Genomic DNA, 23,106 nt, shown 5'->3' with positions numbered 1-23,106 from the left:
GGAAAGTATTAGCCCAAGAGACAGAAAGGGCCACATAAACCAGAGACTTCATCAGCCTGAGACCAGAAGAACTAGATGGTGCCTGACTACCACCAGCGACTGCCCTGACAGGGAACACAACAGAGAGTCCCGGATGGAACAGGAGAAAGGTAGGGTGCAAAACTCAAATTGTATTAAGACCAGACTTAATGGTCTGACTGAGACTGGAGGAACCCAGGAAAGCATGGCCCCTGGATTCTCTTATCAGCCTAGAACTAAAACAGTTTCTGAGGCCAACTCTTCAGACAGGGATTCAACTCTACTGTGGGACATAAAGTCATACCCGTGAGGAGTGTGCCTCTTAGCTTAAGTAGATACCAGAGACTAAACGGCAGCTTCTATCCAGAGGTGAGATGGGAAGGCAGAGGGGGTTAGGAGCTGGTTGAATGGACATAGGGAATCAGGGGTGGAAAGGAAGAATGTGCTGTCACAGTATGGGAAGAGCAATTAGAGTCACATAACAATGTAAGTATAAATTTTTGTATGGGAAAAAATTTAAAAAAAAAAAAAAAGGTTTTCTTACAAACAGAGAACAGGCCCTGTTATAAACAGACCCTCTTAAGCAAGAGCTGTGTGACACAAAGAATGAAGCAGATGGTGTTTTCATGGGACTATAAATTTCACATGTTCACTGCAACAGCAAGAATGCTGAGAAATAGAGGGTTTTAAATAATTATGGTTCTCCTTCCAGACATCTTGTACATTTAATAGAATTTTGATTTTTGGTAAGCAGTTTTTTTTTTTTTAATCTTTCAAGGAGGATTCATCCTATTTTCACTGTAATCTGTTTGTTTTTCCTGGGTTTCATATATTGTACTATTTCTCCTCCCTTCTATTTCATATACTATACTACTTCTAGGGGAATTACCCACAATTCTACCCAGGATGAAATAAATCTATATGAAGTGACAGTTTATTTTCAAGCTTCAGTCAGCCCTGTGTTGAGAAATAAAGGTTCATGCCTCTTATATAGTCTTTGGTTTTCCCAGCTTAGTTGACTGGACTTTAAGTAGGACCTCTTCAGTGCCATCTTCCTTCAGCTGCACTTTGTTCTCTGACATATCCCACCTCTGGCTTCTATAGTATTTGAGCAAGATAAAGATTCAGCAGATTGAAAAGGACCGAGGTGAATGGGATAGTCTGACTCCTGAAGCTCGCCGAGAGAAAGAGGCTGGCTTACAGATGTTTGGACAGCTGGCACGTTTTCATAACATCATGTCCAATGAAACAATCGGTACACTTGCCTTTCTGACATCAGGTAAGGACATGAGCCCTGCTTTCCCAAGAAATGTAGTGGTTAAGATTTGCTTTATTTGAGGGATCATCCCAGCCGAAATTAAGAAATGACAACCAAGGATTACCAGATGTTTGAGGAAGTCCTCTAACATGAAACACAGATAGTAGATGAAAACTTTTTTTAATGTTTTTTTTTAAACTTTATTTTCTCTTCTCTATATTTGTGGTTGACATATATTAATAAAGAGAAGATACAGCATCCACATGATTAAAACAAAGAGGCAATAAAACGGATTTTCAAAGAACAAGAAAGCTTTTGGATATTGAAAATATAACTTTAGGAATTTAAAAAATTTAGTTAGAAGGGTTAGAAGATAAATTCAAGGAAGTTTTCCATGAAAGTAGAACAAAAAGAACAAGAGATAGAAATTAGAAAGGATAAGAAAATAGAGCATCAACCTGACAAGTCTCAAAAAGAGAAAAATGGGGTGAGGGGAGGAAATTATCAAAGAAATAATACAAAAAATTCCCAAAGACTAAAAAACAGCTTCAAAATTGAAAGGGCCCACCAAGTGCCCAGCACAGTGAATTAAAAAAAAACTCACACCAAGGTACATTATTGTGAAATTTCAAAAAATCTGGGTAAATAGAAGCTCCCAGAGAAAAATCAGGTCATGTACAATCGTTTAAGTACCAAAATGACTTTGACCTTCTCATCAGTGACATTTGAAGCTGGAAAACAGTGCAACATGCCTTCAGATTACTGAGGGAAAATCTTTTTAGTCTAGAATACTATAGCCAGCCAAACTATCAATTCGGCTTGAGGGTAGAATAAAGACATTTTCAGACATGACGGTATCAGATTTACTTCCAGTGTACCCTTTCCTGAGAAGCTACAAAAGGATATACTCCATCAAAATGAAGGAGTAAACCAAGAAGGAGGTAGGTGAGGTCCAACACAAGAGGGATGCAAAGGAAATTACTGAGATGCTGGTAGAAGGAGCTTGTGGTAACCACTGTGTAGCAGGTCTGTGGAGCAAGCCATCTAGACTGGGGTGAAGCTTCTAGGAGAAACCTGTCAAAAAGACATACAGAACTGCTAGAATTGACCATATTTAGAGTTTTATAATTGCAGTGGAGACTTTGGGAAGGATTTAGTGATAGATACTTTAAAAATAAGCAAATGAAAAAGCAAGAACAAAAAGTTGTACTTAAAAAAGAACTAACCATTAGAACACTGGCTCTGCTTTGAATGAAATTTACATAGTCTTAATGATATAAATTCTAAATTATTTAGCCGAAAATTTGATTATATACTGGGATGGTTGTATATTTGGGAGAGAAGGGACAGGAAGTAAGAGCTAAATCCTCATCTTCAGCAGAGAGTAGACAGTGACTAGAAGTGAAAATCAGCAATTAGCAGTATTAAGCAAGACTTAGTACTTTTTAAACTTGGTGTGTATTTATTTTAAAACTTTTTTTTAAGTTCAGACTTTGAGCTAGCAATTCCTTAAAAATTTGTTGTAAAGTAATCGAGCAAGTATACAAAGATGTGTACATAATGAAGTTCGTCAATAAGTAAAATGGCTATAATAGCAAAAATTTTAAAACAACCAAAATGTCAACCAGTAAAGATGGATTAAATAACTTATGTTTCAGCCATAAACTGGAAAACTATATGGCTATTAAGAATGGTTTAAATCAGTGCTATCCTATAGAACTTTCTATGATGGTGGAAATGTTCCTATATCTGAACTGTCCAGTACTGTAGATGATAGCTATTGAATGCTTGAAATGTGGCTAATGTAACTGAAGAACTGAATTGTTTATTTTAATTAATTTAAATTTAAATAGCCACATGTGTCTAGTGGCTACTGTGTCAAGCTGCACATATTTACTAAAATGGAAAGGTATTTATGACATAGTTAAGGAAAAAAGTAATAGAATTATGTACAATGTGATAATCATTTTTGTTTTGAAAATGTATATATGTATATGTGTGCAAATATGGACAGAAAAGTTAGAACACTATGTCACAAAATGATAACAATGTTCATCTCTGGGTAGTAGATGTTTTTTTTTTGTTGGTTTGTTTTTTGCTTGTCTATATTTTCTAATATTACTGCAGTGAAATTGTATTGTTTATGTGATTAAAAAAAAAAAAAAATTTAGTCCCCAGAAGTTTCCAAGTAAAGCGCTAAGGCATAATAAGTAAAAGATTGCTGATGGGTTGAGCTTTCAGAGACTTTGGCTTTTTTTCCAGAGATCAAGTCACTCTTTGTGCACCCCTTCCTGGCTGAGCGTATCATCTCCATGCTGAACTACTTCCTGCAGCACCTGGTTGGCCCCAAGATGGGGGCCTTAAAAGTCAAAGACTTCAGTGAATTTGACTTCAAACCCCAGCAGCTCGTATCAGATATCTGCACTATCTACTTAAATCTTGGGTACCTGGATTGGAATTGGGCAAGCCTGAGGGGGTATTAATGTTTTAATTTAGGGGTTTGGTAGTGGAATGACCAGGTTGGTAATTTTGTGGAAATAGGCAGGGAAGTGGTTCATTTCTAGTTGGTTGATGAAGGAATCTTCAGTTTTAAAATAATGAAATTTTATATGACCTGGGTTGGACATTATTAGAATTCCAAACATTCTGCCTTGGTCTGTGCAAAGATAAACTTTACTAGTTGTACCATTTTTTTGAAAAATAGTATTCTTTTAAGGTACAGGATACTTGATAGGCTTTCTCCTAGAAAATAAGAAGTTTTTGTATATCCAAGAACATCCATGGCTTATAAGTAATGGAGAACCTTCTGCAACCCTTTTGCTGTCTTCCCCATTTGACGTATCCTCTGATGCTGACCTTCCAGGGATGAGGAGAATTTCTGTGCCACTGTGCCCAAGGATGGACGTTCCTATTCCCCAACTCTGTTCGCACAGACAGTCCGAGTCCTGAAGAAGATAAACAAGCCTGGAAATATGATTGTGGCTTTCAGCAATTTGGCAGAGAGAATCAAGGTGAGGAAGAGGAAAATTTGTTTGCTTACATGTTAAATAAAAATCACACTGTCAACTCAAACTATGCGTTTTTGTTTTTTGGTTTTTTTTGTTTTGTTTTACCCTGTTTGGGGAGGATGGGGGAGACAGGGAAGCACTGCCTTGAGAAACTATAAACATAATTATTCCTATAACTAGAACTACCATATTCTTACTAATATTACTCTATCTAACATGAGGATGAGAACAGAAAATTGATTAAAGAGGCTACTACCAGATAAGAAGAATGTACAAATTTACATAGGCTGTTTTTATGGAAGCTTCCGCACAGTGTTACCAATAGATTTGAACATCTATTTTAAGTTTCTGTTATTGCAGAAGAACTTTTTATAATGGAATTTAAAATTGGTAGTTTTCAGTCATTGATTTTCTCTTCCCTGTATTTATGGCTGACTTACACTGGAATATGCATACATTTTAAAGATTAAAATACTGTATTATATTCAGCTAGTCCCTTTGGAGGATGGCTGAGCTCCATTAGCAGTTATGGAGAAGGAAAAATTATGGCACAGAAGTCTAATAGAAAAGCTTCCTTTTTCATTCAGTCTTTCTGCCATTGAAGTTACTTATTTATCGAGTTAGGCTTCTCTTTGCCTAGAGTTTAGCCAGATGGACCCCTGAGGAACTAGAGTTGTGAAAGAATCAAATGTTGAAGGCACTTTTAAATTCCTGTACCTATTTGGTGCCTAATTTTGTGTGACAGTTGACAATCCTGTTTCCATATGTTAAGTTTGGCTGCTGTTGAGATTTATGTACCAGAAGCTGCTTTTCATACTCAGGCTACATGAGTAACTTTGTAATTATGTAAATAATAACCCTCCTACCCCTTTCGAATTACAGGATTTACAGCAGGACTATTGCCAGAAGGATGTGGCAACAGTCCACAGAAGGATGTTGTATGTTGGTGCACTTCTTTTCCTGCTAACACTTATACCCATCTCCAGTCATGATTGTAGCAGCTGAGCCAAACCATAGTTGCAGAGTTGGAGCTCAGTGCTGAATTTGCTCTTATAATATCCATGTTGGCTTGCTTTTGAGAAAATAAAGCTGAGATTTGTCATTATTTGTCACTGTCAAGGGTTATTGACAACACAGATTAAGGTATAGTCATTGAGCCTCTTGACTTGAGCTGCACTGTGCACTCACCTTAACTACCAAATGTTTTGTGCACAGTCTCTTGCAGACCTCCAGCAACAGGAAGAGGAGACATATGCAGATGCCTGTGATGAGTTCCTGGATCCCATCATGAGCACACTGATGTCTGACCCTGTGGTGCTCCCATCTTCCAGAGTCACTGTGGATAGGTCCACCATTGCCAGACATTTGCTCAGGTGTGCCAATCCTAAAAAACAGCCTCAAGAGCACAAATGTATATCTGTTTGCTATCATCTCTTTCCCCCAGATACCTGATACAGTCTATGCATCCAGTAGATACCCCATATAGTTGATTCATTGATGTATTGGGATAGATATATTACTTGATTGTTAAGGATTTAAACAACCAAAACAAGACATCCTACTGAGAAATGCTGGCTCTAACTTTACCTCTTCCTTCCTTAAGAAAATAATTTAAATAATTTCTATCAACATATGTTATAAAATATGTCTACCTGAAATTGTTTTAATTTCTTTTTCATTGTGAAAATATAAAAGGCAAAGTTTAGTGTTTTTGTTTGTTTTGTTTTGTTTTTAACTTAGGTTTTACACTATACTCACCATATAGGTTAACTCCCACCTTGCTGCTATGATTATATTCAGTGGTGGTGACCATGAGTTTTCCCTAGCCTCCCTGCTCTTTGAGCAATCTTCCCCTGATATGCACAGAAAAGATAAGGACTAGAAGTAACAAATGATAGCTTATTAGCTGCTTAAGTGGCCTCTTAACATTTTTAAGTGCAGTACTAGGTAGAAATGAGTATTGAGAGAATGTGCCTATTTAAAATTAAGTTACATAAGTTGACCCAGTTTTAAGGAGATAACAGTTTAAACATTGAAAGAAAAGAATTTTCTACTTCATGGTATCTGGTATTAAGCATTCACTGTATGCATGATTCTGTGTGGTAATTGGTATGTCTTTTCCAAAATGCCAGTGAAATTTTATATTTTATAGTGGCCTCAGAATATAGAGAAAAGATATAGAAGCCCCTAAAGTATGTTATGGACCTTCTTCAAAAAAAGAAAAAACCAGACTCATTGCTGTCAAGTCATCTCCAGCTCATAGTGACCCTATAGGACAGGGTGGAACTATAGGGTTTCTAAGGCAGTAATCTTTATGGAAACAGACTGCCACATCTTTCTCCTGTGGAGCAGCTGGTGGGTTGGAACTGCTGACCTTTGGGTTAGCAGCCGAGCATTTAACTATTGCACCACTAGGGCTCCTTCCAGTGAACCTTCTTACCTGTCAGGAAACCATAATCTGCATTTACTTGTATAGCAATCAGCTAACTAAATCAAGTGTCAATTTTACAAGACTTAATCCTTTTTATTTTTAATTACATACATTATAATTCTAGTATATTATTTCAGGAATCTGTTACTTTCAAAACCATAAACAGCTCTTTACACTGACATGAGTGTACAAGGGCCTCTGTGCCTTAAAGAAATCTAAAGGTTGGTGGCAGAAGGATAGCATTTTTTAAGCCACTGGAATCAAATATCTGAACATCAATGTCGAGATAAAGTTTGTTAAGAGGCAGAGAGACAAAGTGGCTAAGAAATCTGTGCTTAAAAAGAAAAGAAACTTCCTGAATCACTCTCTTTCTCTATTTGATTCTTTCGAATCCCAAGTCAGCACTTGGCTCAAAGTTATAATGCACTAGTCACTCTAGCTTCAGTCTCGGTCAAAGTGAGATGTCTGGGTGTTCTGCTTTTGGCTTATACTGTTGGAACTTATGGAAATAACCTTATTTTCCTTTCTCTCTTTGTCCCAGTGACCAAACAGATCCCTTTAACCGTAGTCCCCTCACCATGGACCAGATCCGGCCAAACACAGAACTAAAAGAAAAAATCCAGCGGTGGCTTGCAGAAAGGAAACAACAAAAGGAGCAACTTGAATAAATACTGTGAACTAAACAAACCAAAACCAACCCCAGAGAGTAGATAAACAATCGTTTGTGGTTTCTCTCTTTCTGGTTCTGTTCCTTTTCTTTTTTTTTCCCCCCTTTACTAAATTAAAGAACTTCTGTTGCTCAGATTATGATAATTAAGATTCCTAAGAACTTTACAGTGCTTCCCTGGCTTGCAGAAGATTATACTTAATACAGCATCACCACGTTTAGAGATGATCACTAATTTTCACCCTTTTTCTCTTCTTATTCTTTCTTCTTCCCTTTTCTTACCATAAATTATATTAAATTCAAACTACTAAAACTTACTGCCACCTTATTATTTCCCTTCCAAGTACTGCTCAAATGTTTTTGGTGAGCACTGCTTCTAAGTATATGATGTTACATGTTTCACTGACAGCTAATATCATCAGAATGACCTGTGTTATCAAGGTATTTACTAGTCCTCATGAATTGGGCTCCAGCTCTTTTCCTTGTTACAGCTCTGTAATGTTACAGAATAACTTTTCACATGAAAGAAGATACCCTGATGTTTGTGTAGATTTTTTAATAAGATGACAGACAAGATGGGAGAAAAAAAAGGAATCTTACGCAATTTCTGTTGGTAGCGCTTAATTTTGTGTTATCTTGTAACCGAAAGATACTGTCTCAGATAAGCACTCTCCCTTGGGGTTGTCACCCACTGAAAACTTAACCCTACAATGCTTTTATGAGGATAGGACAAACTTGAAGCTTTGACACTTAATTCAAAAAATGCTGGGGTGAGGGAATAAACAGGAGGTTGTTAGACCCTTTTTCTCCTATGAAGATCAATTGCTACAACAACTAGGCCTGAGTAAAAGGCAACAAATACTGTAACCGTGAAGAATGTCATTTTAAGACACTAATATCAACAGTATATCTCAGTATATATGTAATATATATACACTATGTACTTTTTTAATATTGGTCCAGTGTAAACTGAGTACCACTGTACAGTGTCTCTTACATGGTAAATGTATACAGTGTGTGGCCATGTTTACTGATACATACATTCTAGATACTAAATAAAATTCTAAGACTATAAAATGTATATAGTTAATATTTGTTTGGGCTGTGACCTGGCTCCTAAGAGCTGCTTCTAACTCAGGTCATCAATTAACAAAATAGGAATTTGGGCACAACCTTGTCTGCAAGCCGTTTTAAATATCCACTTAGCCCTGTGTAGTTAGTAGGTGGTCGGGCCCTACTTTTACAAGTTGAGCTTGAGCTCCTTACTCAATTGTGCGGCTTAACATGCTGAGTGAGGCACATCCCCCTATGGACTGTCTATATGTCCCTATCCCTGTAAGCCTGAAGATACTAGAGGCAAGGAAAATGATATAATCTGGAAGCAGGGGGTCATTGCTTCATTTAGAGGACATTATTGTAACCATGGCCTCTTTCAAATAAGATGGTAGTTTTATGATATTCCAACACAAGTTGCTATAAGCAGTCCTTGATGTGTTTTGATGGTATCAGCTAGAAAACTCCAATCAGAGCAGGCATCCCACACTAGGTATAAAGTAGATATTGCCTGTTGCTATGCTTATAAATGAAAAGGGAAGTCTAGGACGCTTTTACAAATGCCAGAATGTAAAATTAATTCAGTGTGCTCCCTCACCTTTAATGCATGGGTTGACAAGGGTTTTGTTTTTTGTTTAATGTGCTTCATTTCATATTTATTTTCCTCCTTTCCTTTTTGAGAATGAACTCTGTTTAAAATAAACTTCCTGTCTACTTACATTTATCTTCCAAAGTCAATCTAATAGGATGTTTTAATTTGAAAAAGGAGGGGAAAAAGACTAGAATTTTACAGGAGAAAACTGGAGGAGAAAATGGGCACAAAACCTCAGAAGGCAGCTGTTTTCTTCAACAGCTTTCTAGTTAACAACCTCTATGCTGCCTCTAGTATCTGTGTCCATATTCTACCTCTGTGTTTAATCTTTAGATTGTAAGCCTTTTCTGTTAAGCCTTTTTTTTTTTTTTAAGCTTTTTTCTGAAACTTATGAATGGCTAAGGCATCGTTAATGCTGCCAAACATCTTTAAATTTATCACAAAGGCAAATGTGTAGTTTAAGGCTACGATTGGTAAGGAAACCAAGTGTCCTCTGTGCCTTTTTTGCTTTCTAGCTGTGAAGTATTTTAAGGACATCCAAAAAAATGAGACTTTTAAACATTATCGTTTTGGTATAACATAGTGCATATATGCACTTGGAAGCTTAAAGAGGTGTTTTATTGTCCGGAACTCAGAAGCAGCTCTGAAACTACTAGAGTGAACTTTCTGACATGCCTAGTGTTCTTATGTGTTGTCTTTGCTGGAGTATGATAGGAAAATTAAGACTCTTTAATCGTCTCTAGTATTGCTCATAATTTACCACAAGGGTGATATTAAACTTGGATAATTATTTAAGTAGGTTTTATGAAGCAGTCTGAGTTTTTGTTTTTTTTAATATACTTTTTAATTGATACGTGAAAACTGAAGGAAAAGGTTTTTTAACGGTGCAGATGAAGGTGCCAGTTGCTATTTGGAATCACACTCTACAGAAGCTTCCTATTTGATGCTGGTTGCTAAGCAGCCAACGCACAGAGCAAAAGTCTACTGGGTGCCTTTACAAGCCAAAGGCTGATGCTGCACTGTTGATGCCCTGTGAGGAAATAACATACATGCTCTTAACTGCTGAACAGGAAAGGAACCCAGAACCAAAATGAACAAAACAACAAAAAGGTTGATTGAAATAAAACTTAATCAACATAACTGTATTTTGAAACATTCCAGGAAGGTTACTTCTTGTCAAACTTGCCTGGGGGTGTTTATTCAAAACTTGTATTTAATAAATGAACACCTGACTTACAGACTTACAGCCTTTGTTATCACTTCCTTTATTACAATATTAAAAACTAATGGCAGTTTCAGATATCCCTCTGAAAACTTAGAAGACTCTGCCCTTCCCTTTTTTTTAAGGTAGTATCAAATGTGCGTAACCTGGCTGACCTAATGTGCCTTTACTAGGATGCTAGAGGACGCCCTGGAGTTAACTGTAAGAAGACGAATCTCATGGCATGTTTTTTCCTAATCAGTTTCCTTTTGGCTTCACTTCTCTTTATCTGGCCTAAGCCCCAATTCTTTATTTTAATCATTCACTATCGTGTTCCCCTTTCTTGTCCCTTGTTTCTACGACCCCTGCTATTCAAGACCTCAGCTAGATAAATCTAACCCAACCATTCCCCTCTGCTCCAATATCTAAGCTGCAGGCCACCGATGAAGAAGAATGACACAATCTTTAGAGTGATTTGACCACAAACGTGGTATCTAGCATTGCCCAACAACCCTTCCGTATGCCCTTACTTCCTCAACAGCTATTAGAACTTTAACCTCATTCCTCAAATTCTCTCCCACTTCACTTCACTCAGATGATCTTGCTTTCTACTTCACTGGTGTCATGGATTGACAAAGTATCTGTCAACTTGGCTAGGTCATGATTCCCAGTCTAGTCTGATTGTCTACCATTTTATCTGATGTGATTTCCCTATGTGTTATAAATGTTATCACTATGATGTAATAAGATGGATTAGCTGCAGTTATATTGATGAGGTCTACAAGATTAGGTAGTGTCTTAAGCCAGTCTCTTTCGAGATATAATAGAAAGAAGCAAGCAGAGAGAAATGGGAACCTCATACCACCAAGAAAGCAGCACCGGGAGCAGAGCGTGTCCTTTGGACCTGAGGTTCCTGCACTGACATGCTCCCAGACCAGGGGAAGATTGATGCATCACAAGGACCTTCCTCCAGAGCCGACAGAGAGAGAAAGCCTTCCCCTGGAGCTGATGCCTTGAATTTGGACTTCTAGCCCACTAGGCTGTGAGAGAATAAATTTCTCTTTGTTAAAAGCCATCCACTTGGGGTATTTCTGTTACAGCGGCACTAGATAACTAACACAACTGGTAGGATAAAGACCTTCGGAATCTAAACTTTCAGACTTCTCTCCCATCATCCAATCTGTGGAAAAGTCCCCTCCATTCCAAGGCTAATCCCTCCACCTTCTTTCCTACTCTAATCTCTCCCTTAAATTCCACATCCCCCTTATATAAACATTTACAGCCATGTTTCTTACCTAAACCCATCCATTCACTCTGGCTTCTCTCCTAAGTTTCTCAAACTGCTCTAGCTAGTGTCAAAAACTTTCATATTTCTAAATCAGCTTTCTCATCCTTAACTTCTCTGCAGTATCTAGGGCAGCTAAATCACTTTAATTGAACTGCTGTTCTTGGACCCTGTGACACATCACTCCTAATTTTTCTTCCCACCTTTAACCATTTTGTCAATCAGTTATACTGCTCAGGATCCCCCAGGGTACATTACTTTTCTACTCACCAAATGCCAGTTCCCTACATACATCTTTTCTTCCCAATCATTAAATTATAATGTTTCAACCCTCTTATACTCAAGGATCTCCTCCTCTAGGAGGTCTTTCCAGATCAGTGCCATAACTAATCTGATAGTGTTTATACCACAACCGCTTCAGACCGCAACTCTGCCACTGTGGCCTTGGACACGTCACTTAACCAATCCCGGTCTCAATGGAGACAATACCCAACACACAGGCTTTCTTTAAATTTCAAAATGTCTAGCATAGAGGAGACCCTCGATAAATGTGATTTGGTTCCTCACAGCCTTAAAGCTCCGCATGGCTGATTAGGGAGTTAGGGGAATTGGATTCCAGTCCTCATACAGGATGCCAGTGGGTGGGAGTGAGAAGGATTACAAAAGATCAGCTAAGGAAAGGCAATGGGCTGAGTCAGGTAACTTAGGTTGTGTGGTGTCAGCTCTGCCCCAACTTCATGTTTGGCCTTGGACCCTCTCTGCCTCTGTAAAACGATAGTGTTTGTCTAGAAAATTTCAGAGATGCCTTCCCACATACTCGGTGATAAGGAAAGCGCGGGAGGTTCAGGCCGCATGCGCCTTTCGTTCCTCACCTCGCCGGTCTTCCGGCCCTCCACGGGGGGCTGTCCCAAGAAATGCCTGTTTCTCCATGGAACCCCATCGTTCTTCACGTGTTCTCTGATCTCATTTTTTCATACTCACTTTCTCCTCTGTGACTAAGAAAAAAAACAGACCTACTGAATTCCAGAAAGACAGTCGGAAACCTAAATATCTCGGACCGGCGCGGAAAGAGAAGCCCTGACCCTGCAAGTGGGACGGGGTCCTGCAGCGGGTCCTTCCGGAGGTGACATTCAGCCGACCGTTGGGGGCAACGGGCATTGCATCCTAGAACCATGGCACAGTTTGTCCGTAACCTTGTGGAGAAGGCTCCGGCGATGGTAAACGGTGAGCGGGCTGTCAGAGTGCCGAGGCAGGTACATAGGCCGACGGGGAGGTGCGTCCGCGGGCCTGAGAGTAAGAGGCGGGCTCTGGTGAGCGGAGGGGCCTGCGTGGGCCGAGGAGCAAGAGGCAGGTTTTCGAATCTTTTCACTGGCGTTCAGTTCGCCCGGTCTGCAGCTTGAGTTCGTTATACAACCTAGGAGTTCCTTCATCCTAACCACGACAGTGAGGAGAGGTAGTGTGAAGAAACCCGGAGTTGCCCAGCAGCTGCCATTCGGCCCCGTTAGAGCTTTAGCAATAGAAGTATGGAGGGTTTGGGTCCGTTAGGAGAGCTAAGAAAAGGAAGAGCAGATACATGTGAGAGCACAAGAATTCGACTTCGTCAGGTTGTCTGATTCTCAGTGGAGTATTTGGAAGCCTACAAAAATCTTTACGGGTGGGTGAGCTTCCGAACGTTGACTTTGTTTTCTGTCCTGGCCAGTTTCTGAGATCCTTCCACTTTAATCCGAGGAAAATTCTTGGTGGAATTGACTTTATGAATGAGTAGCCTTGCCCCAGTAAGCATAGAAAGGCATGCGTGTAAACAGTAATCTTTATTATTGTTGCTTAGCATTCATGGAGTTTTTTCCCCTTGAAGAGCCGAAGCCTCACTGATAGGCTGCTGTTCTGAACAACCCTGTCCTGTCAGGAAGTATTTCAATTGTCTCCTGGGTAGTAAGGTATTCATTTTATTCCCAAAAGTGAGATAAGTTAAATTGACTTGACTTTCTTTGTTAGATGCATTATATTCTACTAACTGGCTGAGAGCATATTTCTCCAAATAGCATTCTCTCGAATTTGATTATGAAATGTAAATAGAAAGCAGAATTTTAAAAGATACATGTAATGATTTTGAACCTATTTTACTGTCTTTGGTTGGTATTTTCTTACCCATTCTCTTCTCCCTTCCACAAGCAACCAAACAATGAGTTGTTATTGAAGGCCTTACAGTGCCATATACTATAAATACTTGACTCTCCTCCTTCAGAAGCCCACACTCTTTCCCAAAGAATTTCTTAAGTTTGCAACTTCTACTTAACCTAAGATTATCAAGGTATCTATTGTGATAAAGCTTTACAGTTTTACATAAATAAAAAGAGAAAGATTAGAGGCTTCAGTCTTTGGACTCTGTGAATAACTAGAAGCAATTTTTTTTTTTTTAATTATGGATTTTTTTTCATAGCATGACTTTCATATCTTTAGATGGGGTCCGTGTTGGAAAATTGGGAACTAATTTTAATGGTAAAATCCAAAAAGAAAGGTAATAACCAAAATAATTTTCCTAATGTAGTGTATTATATAAACCCTTTTGTCTATTAGTGTGAATAATCAAAAGATAACTGTTGCTGTTTTTCTAGAAGTACTCAGGAGCACTCACTGTGGCCAGAATGTTAACGAAGTAGAAATATACTTTGCTTTGTAACATAATTCAGTGTATTAAATGTGAACATTAAATACTTAATAAAAACCACTGACTATATTTGTTAATTCTCCTGGAAGACAAAGTTTATGGAAATAAGTAATTTTATCATCAGACTTCCCCCGAAAAGATAGTTTGATTTTTTTTTCCCCCTTACTAACTAAATTCAAAACTATTTGGATTTCACCAGTTTTTTCATTCATCTCTTTCTGTTCCAGGTTCTAACCCAGAAGTACCGCATTGCACTTAGTTGTCGTGTCTCCCCAGTCTCCTCTGGTCTTTTACAGTTTCCTAACTTTCTTTGTTTTTCATGACCTTGTCAGACTTTAGGAATACTGTCCAGGTATGCTGTAGAATGTCCCCCAATCTGGATTTGTCTGGTTTTTCTCATGGTTAGACTTTAGCTAAGGGTTTTTGGAAAAAATACCACAGAGGTAAAGTGCCCTTATGACATCATATCAGGAGGTACATGATATCCATATGACATACTTGTGATATTAACCTTTATCACTTGGTTAAAGGGTATTTTGCTAGGTTTCTTGACTGTAAGGTTACTATTTTTCCCTTTCTATGCTCTGTATTCTTTGGAAGCAAGTAACTGAGTCTAGCCCTGTAGCCCGAGGGGTTAGATTTCATCTCCTGCGGAAGAAAGTGTATATATATATATATGTATATATATATTAAATGGAGTTCTTCTGTAAGAAAGATTTGTCTTTTTTTTTCCCATATTGTATGGAGCCATGTATATTTATTCCATACTTCATATATCCAATACTGTCATTTATTTCCTTACTCAAATTTTTCCATTGTTCCAGCCTTGGCCCTTGAGAGCTCTTTCAGGTTGGCACCTCTGTCCCTTTGACATGCCCCCCTTCTTTTGTTTTTTGAGCACTTCCTTACTTTTTGGTACCACAAAATGCTTCAGAATCATCTTGTATTTTTCCCTGCCCAGCTTTAAAATCAGTCATTTCTCCAAAGAGCCCTAGTTCCTTTTATTGGACAATGATATTTAGAAACTAAGATCAGGACACTAGATATGTTCCTTGCTACTACAGTATCACTGATTCTAGGACCTTTCAGTGGTCAGAGCTAGATAATGTATGTATAAAAACCCATGTATGTACATATGTATATAGTTGTGGGTTTGTTTTTTTTTAATTGTTGTTGAAAATATACACAGCAAAACATACCAATTCAACAGTTTCTACATGTACCATTTATTGACACTGAGTATATCTTCAAGTTATGCAACCATTCTCATCTTCCTTTTCTGAATTGTTCCTTCCCATTAACATAAATTCACTGCCCCCTGAGGTTCCTGTCTAATCTTTCGAGTTGCTGTTGTCAGTTTGATCCCATATAAAACCCATTGCCGTCGAGTCGATTCTGAGTCATAGCAGCTTTATAGGACAGAGTAGAACTGTCCCATAGGGTTTCCAGGGAGCAGCTGGGGGATTCGAATTGCAGACCTTCTGGTTAGCAGCCGAACACTTAACCACTGCGCCACCAGGGCTCCTTGATCCCATATAGATAGTTCTTAAAAGAGCATACTGCTCAAGGCAGATGTTTTTTACTAGTTAAGCTAAACTGTTGTTTGGTTTTAAGAAGACTTCAGGGGATATTTTTTGGTTTAAGGTTTAAAGATTATCTCAGGTCAGTAGTTTCAGGAGTTCATCCAACCTTCATGGCTCTAGTAAGTCTGGAGTTCATGACAATTTGAAACTCTGTTCTGCATTTTCCTCCATTTGATCAGGATTCTCCTATAGAATATTTGATCAAAATGTTTAGTAAGGTAGCCAGACACCATCCAGTTCTTCTGGTCTCATGGCAAAGGAGACAGTTGTTCATGGAGGCAATTATCAACACATTTCATATCCTCCTCCTTTTCCTGACGCTCCTTCTTCCTCTGTTGCTCCAGGTGATTAAAGACCAATTGTTGTGCCTTGGATGTCCTCTTGCAAACTTTTAAGACCCCAGGCACTAAGTAATGAACTAGGAAGTAAAACAGCAGCACTAAACTAGTTATTAGACAAAGTAACTAGGATGTCACATGAAACCATGACCCTAAACCTCCAAACCGAGAAACCAAATCCCATGAGGATTTTGACTGTACATAAGCAGCCTTAGCAGCTACTATTGCTCTCTCTCTCATTTTTTTCCATTGTAAATATGTCTGTCACACAACTTTTGCCAGTTCAACTTGTTACAGGAATACAACTTATTGACAGCAATTATAGTAGTAGTCAGCTGTGCAACCCTACCCTTAATGCGATTATTTACATCAGCGTTCATCGCCTCCTTTTCTCCTCCCTCCCACCCCTGGTAGCCACTAATAAATTTTGGTCTCTATACATCTGCCTTTTCTTGTCTTTTTATGTAAGTGAAGTCATATAATCTTTATCCTTTTGTGACTGACTTCACTCTGCATAATGTCGTCCAGCTTCGTCCATGTTGTAGCATGTTTCAAAACTTCATTTCTCCTGCTGTCTCAGTAGTATTCCACTGTATGTATGTACCACATTCTGTTTATCCATTCATCTGTTGATGAGCATTTAGGTGGTTTCCACCTTTTGGCTGTTGTAAATAGTGCTGCATTGAACATTGGTGTACAAGTTTATGTTTGAGTCTCTGCTTTCCAGGTCTTTTGGGTATATATCTAAGAGTGGAATTTCTGGGTCATATGCTAGTTTTTTTGTTTGTTTGTTTGTTTGTTTTTGGAGGAACCACCACAGTTTTCCACAATGGCTGTATCATTTTGCATTCCCACCAGCAATGGGTAAGAGTTCTAAATTCCCCTGCATCCTCACCAACATTTGTCACTTTCAGTTCTTTTTATGTTAGCCATCCCAGTGGGAATGAAATGGTATCTTACTGTGGTTTTGATTTGCGTCTCTCTGATGGCTAATGACACTGAGCATCTTTTCGTCTCTTTGGTGGCCATTTAAATGTCTTCTTTGGTGAGATGTCTGTTCACTTCCTTTGCCCATTTTATGTTTGGGTTATTTGTCTTTTTTGTTGTTGTTGTTAAGTTGTGGAAGTTTTATGTATATATTGGTTATTAGATTCTTGTCAGATAAACGGTTTCCGAAGATATTCTCCCAGTCAGTAGCTTGTCTTTTCACTTTTTGGTAAAGTCCCTCGAAGAACAAAAGTTTTCAAAAATTTTTATGAGATCTCATTTATCTATTTTGTGTTTTGCTGTTTGTGCTTTTGTTATTGTCAGATAATCCATTGTTAAAAGCCAGGCCTGACAGCTTTGCCCCTGCTTTTTCTTCTAACAATTTCATGGTTTTAGTTTGCACATTTAGGTCCTTAATCCATTTTGAATTTGTTTTTGTGTGTGGTGTGAGGCATGGATCCTGTTTCATTTTTCTGCATGTGGAAATATAATTTTCCCAACACCATTTATTGAAGAGACTCTTTCCCCATCAAATAGACTTAGCACTCTTGTCAAAAATCATTTGACCATAGATATGTGGGTTTATTTCTGGACTCTCAATTCTGTTCCATTCATCTATTTGTTTATTGTTATACCAGTACCAGGCTGTTTTGATTAGTATAGCTGTATTAAAAAAAAAAACAAACCCGTTGCCATAGAGTTGATTCCAACTCATAACAACCCTAAAAACCAAAAACAAAGCCCATTGCTGTCGAGTCAATTCTGATTCATAGCACCCCTATAGGACAGAGTAGAACTGCACAGTAGCGTTTCCAAGAAGTGCCTGGTGGATTCGAACTGCGTACCTTTTGGTTAGCAGCTGAACACGTAACCACTGTGCCACCAGAGTTTCCATACGACCCTATAGGACAGTATAGTATGTTTTAAAATCAGAAAGTGTGAGTCCTCCTACTTTGTTCTTCTCTTTCAATATTGCTTTAGTTATTCAGAGCCTCTTGCCATTCCATATAAAGTTGAGGATTGGTTTTTATAATTGTTTCTTTCTATGTCCATCTATACATATTAAGCTAAACATGAATTCATACAACTGTCTCTGACTTTAATCCAGTACCACAGTTTTTTCTTGCTTATCTGTAACTTCCGTCCTACAGTGAGAAACGCGGCTCTCACCATCCACCATTAATTTACTTAAGTTTTGTTCATCCCCTGTATGCTTGTAAAGTAGTTTCAGATTTTTAAACCTGTACCCCCAAGAAACAAATTTACTGACTAAACTACAGTGTTTATGTACAGTGTACTGATTTATTTTTCGAAAGGATGCAATCTGTGTTAAAGATAGTTTTAAAGACAGTCAGTTGACTGTTCCCTCAAGACTTTGTACTTTTTGATTACCGTATCACACAGGTATTGGTAGTTCTCTTTAGAACTATCTCTTAGAGCTTTAGGTTTGCTTAAAGATTTACCCATGGCCCCAAGCACAAAGGATAATAGAGATAGTAAGTCTGTTGTTGTTAGTTGCTGTCGAGTCTTTTCCAACTCATGGCAACCCATATGTGCAGAACAGATCTGCGCCCATGGGGTTTTCAAGTCTGTGACCTTTCAGAAGCAGATCTCCAGGTCTGTCTTCCCAAGCACCTCTGAGTGGGTTCAAACTGCTGCCAGCCTTTGGGTTAGTAGTCCTGTGCTTAACCACTTTCACCCCCCCAGGGACTCCTTATAGTAAGTCTAAGGGTAGTGAAATACCCAAATACAGGCAGTTAATAACAGAAAAAGCACCAAGAGCCTTGGGTAACCCATCTTTGAACAATAGACACTTTATGGATATTCATGCATTCATGCTATTTTTATTATATTTCTCTTATAATGTTTTTTATAAAATGCCTTTCTCTTGCTGAAATCACTACCATAGTGATTGTTAAGGATTGGTTTTATTGAAATAGTAAATACTTTGAGGAATTCCAGCTCAGTAATAACAGATTGGAGTTTTGGCTACTTTTAACAATACATGTAGGCTTTACTTTTATTATTTGTTGTGTTTTTGAAGAAGGAGCAGCTGTGCTTTTGTTAAGGAAAGGTTTAATCCAGTACAGATTGATGAGGATACCAAAAATGGATACTAATCGGTATAAGTCTATCTGGATTTGTGGCCAATATTGTGACGGTTTAAATCTTATTCTTAAGGATGCCGTTCGATGTCGCTCCTTCCCTCCTCTTCTGCACCTCTTCCCTCAAAATTATCTGCTCTTTCTACCAAGAAAATAAGGTTAAATGGCTGCTGTTTTCTTGTTTTTGAATCCATCTTCTGGTAACTTTACAGTTAACTGGATTTGCCATTCATAAAGGAAGTATCAGTACTAGCTGGCCACTAGTGAAGTCCTGGCATAATTGAATGTGCTTATAAACTTCCTGCCTGATTGAACTTCCCCTGTGACACAGGTGTTCTGCATCTTTAAAAGCCTCTTGTTACCAGGGAGCAGCTTTGACTTTTCACACTGGGTGCACATTTGGTACAAGCAGTGAATGAATGGGATGCATGAATAAATATTTGTGTTCAGCCCACACATCTGCTTCTTTCGGTCTCTAGTGAGTTCATGCTGGTTTTTTTGTTTTGTTTTGTTTTCCAGCTGCTGTGACTTACTCGAAGCCTCGATTGGCCACATTTTGGCATTATGCCAAGGTAGAACTGGTTCCTCCAACCCCTGCTGAGATCCCTACAGCTATTCAGAGCCTGAAAAAAATAGTCAATAGTGCTCAAACTGGTCGCTTCAAACAGCTCACAGTTAAGGTAACTATAGGCTAAATGGAAATGTATGTGCATAACAGAAAATGTCTTTCCTTGGGATTTTTTGGATTGTTTTGATTAATATATGTATTTTTCCAGTGAGACTAAACCCAACATAATGAAAAATAATCTCTTCCTTGACTGCCTGAGAAGACATTTACTTTTATAATTTTGTCATCTGGATAGAAATAATGGGCTGTTTTCTTAGTTTCCTGATAGACTTATTCTGTGGCAAAGAAGTAAGCATTTTTACTGGGAAAAGTCCCCACCCCCCCCTTTCCTGCTTTGGATCATATACTAAAATAGGATGGCTAACTTTGTTGATTCTGTACTTTTTTTCACCTATAGTCCTGGAACTATCCCTAATTTGGCCAAAAGATCCCTTGGATTATATCACACAGGAAGCTAACGTTCCTATGGAGGGAAAAAAATACCAAAACCTGGAAAAGCATATAATATGATATAAATCGATACTAACTGACATGAAGATAAGATCTAAAGACTATAAGAATTAGACCTTGGATCTTACTTGGTTGATCCAAGTAAAGGGTCAAAAAGCCTAAATAACTGAAATTATTGCAGGCTTTAGGACCTATATCCTGGAAAATATGGTGTGTGTTTTTTTGTTGTTTTTGTGTTTGTTTGTTTATTGTTTGTTTGTTTTTTCAGAAGACTTTCAATAACTTCTTATCTAATTTGAAGGGGGAAATTCACTTCCAGAAGTACTAAATTTTGTTAGAAAGGTATTTTTTCAACAAGAGTGTCAAGATCCATATTTGTGCTTGCATGAAAACAATGCTTTCTGGAATGTTATTTGTACTTTGTCTCTTCAGAGCAATAAAACATTGGACTGTGACACTGAGTGATTTCTGAATACTTGGAAAGAGTTGACCAAATAATAATGAATAATGAATAAAAATTATGTCTAAGGGAGAAGACAGAGCCCTTCATGTTCCAACAGGTTTTGTTTGGCCAGACAGAAATGTGTCTTTAGAGACTTGCCTTCCTGTAGCCATCCTTTCATATGAATGCCCTGTCTCAGTGTGTCAGCTGTTTCCAGGATATGGGTTGTTTTAGGGCTCATAAAGGGTCTCATAAACTAATAATGAAAGGGTTAAATTGGCTCAGATCTTTAAAGAAAGAATTTATATGTTCTGGACTCCTTACCTTACATAATTGAAAGTTCAGGGGTTCTCAGCAGTTGAACAAAGTTGACGTCAGTAATCCTTGACTTTGACTAAAACTGCCCTCTAGTTTGAATAACATCCTTGCATTCTCTGTCATTTAATCCTAAAGTAGAATAGTTTTCAACATATAAGAAAAAAATATACCTTTAAAATTTGTGTGCTTTTTTTTTCCCCCTTCAGGAAGCTTTGCTGAATGGTTTGGTGGCCACTGAGGTGTGGATGTGGTTTTATATCGGCGAGATCATAGGCAAGCGTGGCATCATTGGCTATGATGTTTGAAGACCAGTCTTTAACATCTGGTTAATTTTTTATTTACTATTCGAGTGTTCTTGGACCATGTGTGAATCAGACTGCTATCTGAATAAAATAGATAATGTATGAAATTCAGTGTTCTCTCTATCAAATACTACATGGAAGGTCACAATTTTTCTTACTCTTAAGTTGGGGTGTCTTTTGCTTTGACACATTAATAGAGCTATAAATGCTTGTTTTTCGTAGCCTGAAATTGGAAAGGATATATGTGAATATATCAGCCTGGTATATGTATATAAAAGGATAATATTTTAATTTGAGACCAAAGTTTTAATTACACGATATTTAAGCTTTATTTTTAGGAAAATAGGAGGCCAGGCCTTGAAAAAACTAGAATTTGCTACAGTAGGAGAAGTAGTAATACCGTGTGCCAAAGTGATGGAGTTAAATCATGTCAGTAGTCATATAAAGAATAAAATTTAGACTGTTTCTCTGTGCTACAATCACAGAAGATCCTTTTGACAACAGCTTTGTCTGTAAATTCGGGGGTACTTGTCAACCTGAATATAGCCTCCCGAGAGAGGACGTTGTTGTTAGTTGCCATTGAAGTCAGTTCTGACTCCTGATGACCCCATGTGTACAGAATAAAACTGCTCTGTGGAGTTTTCAAGGCTGTGGCCTTTCAGAAACAGATCACCAGGCCTGTCTTCCAAGGTGCCTCTAGGTGGGTTCAGAACTCCTAACCTTTTGGTTAGTAGTTGGGCGCTTAACCATTTGCGCCACCCAGGAACTTACTCAAGAGAGAATAGCAGGTTGGTATTCTAAGTGTGTATATTTGTAATATCTCCACTAGTAGGACAGAGTGAAAAAGACCCATCATCTAATTTTAATAGCGTTAATATAATTTTGATATGTTATATCCCTTATCTGTCTGGTTTTATGATTTTTAGACCCTATCTTTGCAGAAATAAAATACCCTGCAGATAAAGTTACAACTTAGTATCATCCATAGGCCTAAATAGTATATTAGGTCCTGAAATAAATAGTGACTAGTATCAGTCTGTCCTCTTGAACCATTTTATTAAGGATATAGGAAAGACTGATCATTCATTGACTTTTCCTGGGGATCTTAACAGTCCTTGGTTGGCTTATCGTTACGTTTCTCAGTCCCTTGTAACTCTCTTGCAGCAGTAGCAAAACCTGCAGTACCAGCTGATGATAACCAAAAGATGATTGCATATTTATTGTAAAAGCATCATGGCAATAGTATTGAACCTTTATCCAATCAATCCCGAATTTACCCACCGCATTTAGAATACTACTGCTTTAGCCTAATAAGAGAAGGCCTGGTGGTGCAGTGGTTAAGATTTCAGCTGCTAGCCAAAAGGTCAGCAGTTCAAATCCACCAGCCACTCTTTGGAAACCCTATAGGGCAGTTCTCCTCTGTCCTATAGGGTCTCTGTGAGTCAGAACTGACTCGACAGCAGCTAACAACACAACAGCCTAATAAGGGGACAACTTTTCTAAGTGATAGACAAGAAAGTCTCCATAGAGACTACTACTATTCTGAAATATGAAGTAATGCCTAACTTACTACATCTGCAATAAACACAGGTGGTCAGAAACTGAAACTACTTTTTAAAAAATATGTGGTAACTTAAAACTATGCATAGCAAAAGACGCAAAAGATATTCACTACTATGATAATGGTTACCTTTATGAGTTTCTGTATTTCATAAAATAAGCAAGTATTAAAATAAACCAAAAACATTTTTAAAGGCCTGAGTTGAGCTAGC

At 38.1% G+C, this 23,106-nt stretch overlaps 2 protein-coding genes across 5 annotated transcripts in view; both read left to right on the top strand.

The window, feature by feature from the left end:
- UBE4A (ubiquitination factor E4A) overlaps positions 1–9,629 on the top strand; it is a 33,987-nt gene extending 24,358 nt beyond the window's left edge. For all 4 annotated transcript variants that reach the window (XM_004385669.2, XM_023739940.1, XM_023739943.1 and 1 more), the window contains 5 exons: positions 1,123–1,297; positions 3,539–3,719; positions 4,140–4,287; positions 5,500–5,657; positions 7,257–9,629. In XM_004385669.2, the coding sequence (XP_004385726.1) occupies positions 1,123–1,297; positions 3,539–3,719; positions 4,140–4,287; positions 5,500–5,657; positions 7,257–7,383 (789 nt within the window). In that variant the 3' untranslated portion in view covers positions 7,384–9,629. The remainder of the gene's footprint in view (positions 1–1,122; positions 1,298–3,538; positions 3,720–4,139; positions 4,288–5,499; positions 5,658–7,256) is intronic.
- Positions 9,630–12,611: 2,982 nt separating this feature from the next.
- ATP5MG (ATP synthase membrane subunit g) lies at positions 12,612–21,441 on the top strand. Its single transcript, XM_004385668.2, has 3 exons — positions 12,612–12,737; positions 19,714–19,874; positions 21,239–21,441. The coding sequence occupies exons 1-3, from the start codon at positions 12,686–12,688 to the stop codon at positions 21,335–21,337; spliced, it is 312 nt and encodes a 103-aa protein (XP_004385725.1). The 5' UTR covers positions 12,612–12,685; the 3' UTR covers positions 21,338–21,441.
- The last annotated feature ends 1,665 nt before the right edge of the window (positions 21,442–23,106 follow it).

This window comes from Trichechus manatus, unplaced genomic scaffold (assembly GCF_000243295.1).
Source record: "Trichechus manatus latirostris isolate Lorelei unplaced genomic scaffold, TriManLat1.0 scaffold00143, whole genome shotgun sequence".
Taxonomy (NCBI): Eukaryota; Metazoa; Chordata; class Mammalia; order Sirenia; family Trichechidae; genus Trichechus; species Trichechus manatus.
This window is presented reverse-complemented; position numbering and strand designations above follow the sequence as displayed.

Excerpts from the sequence above, each read along its gene's own strand:
- ATP5MG (XM_004385668.2), top strand. The coding sequence starts at position 12,686 with ATGGCACAGTTTGTCCGTAACCTTGTGGAGAAGGCTCCGGCGATGGTA. Across the intron at positions 12,738-19,713 it reads GGCTCCGGCGATGGTAAACG|CTGCTGTGACTTACTCGAAG; the intron begins GTGAGCGGGCTG and ends TTTGTTTTCCAG. Across the intron at positions 19,875-21,238 it reads TCAAACAGCTCACAGTTAAG|GAAGCTTTGCTGAATGGTTT; the intron begins GTAACTATAGGC and ends TTCCCCCTTCAG.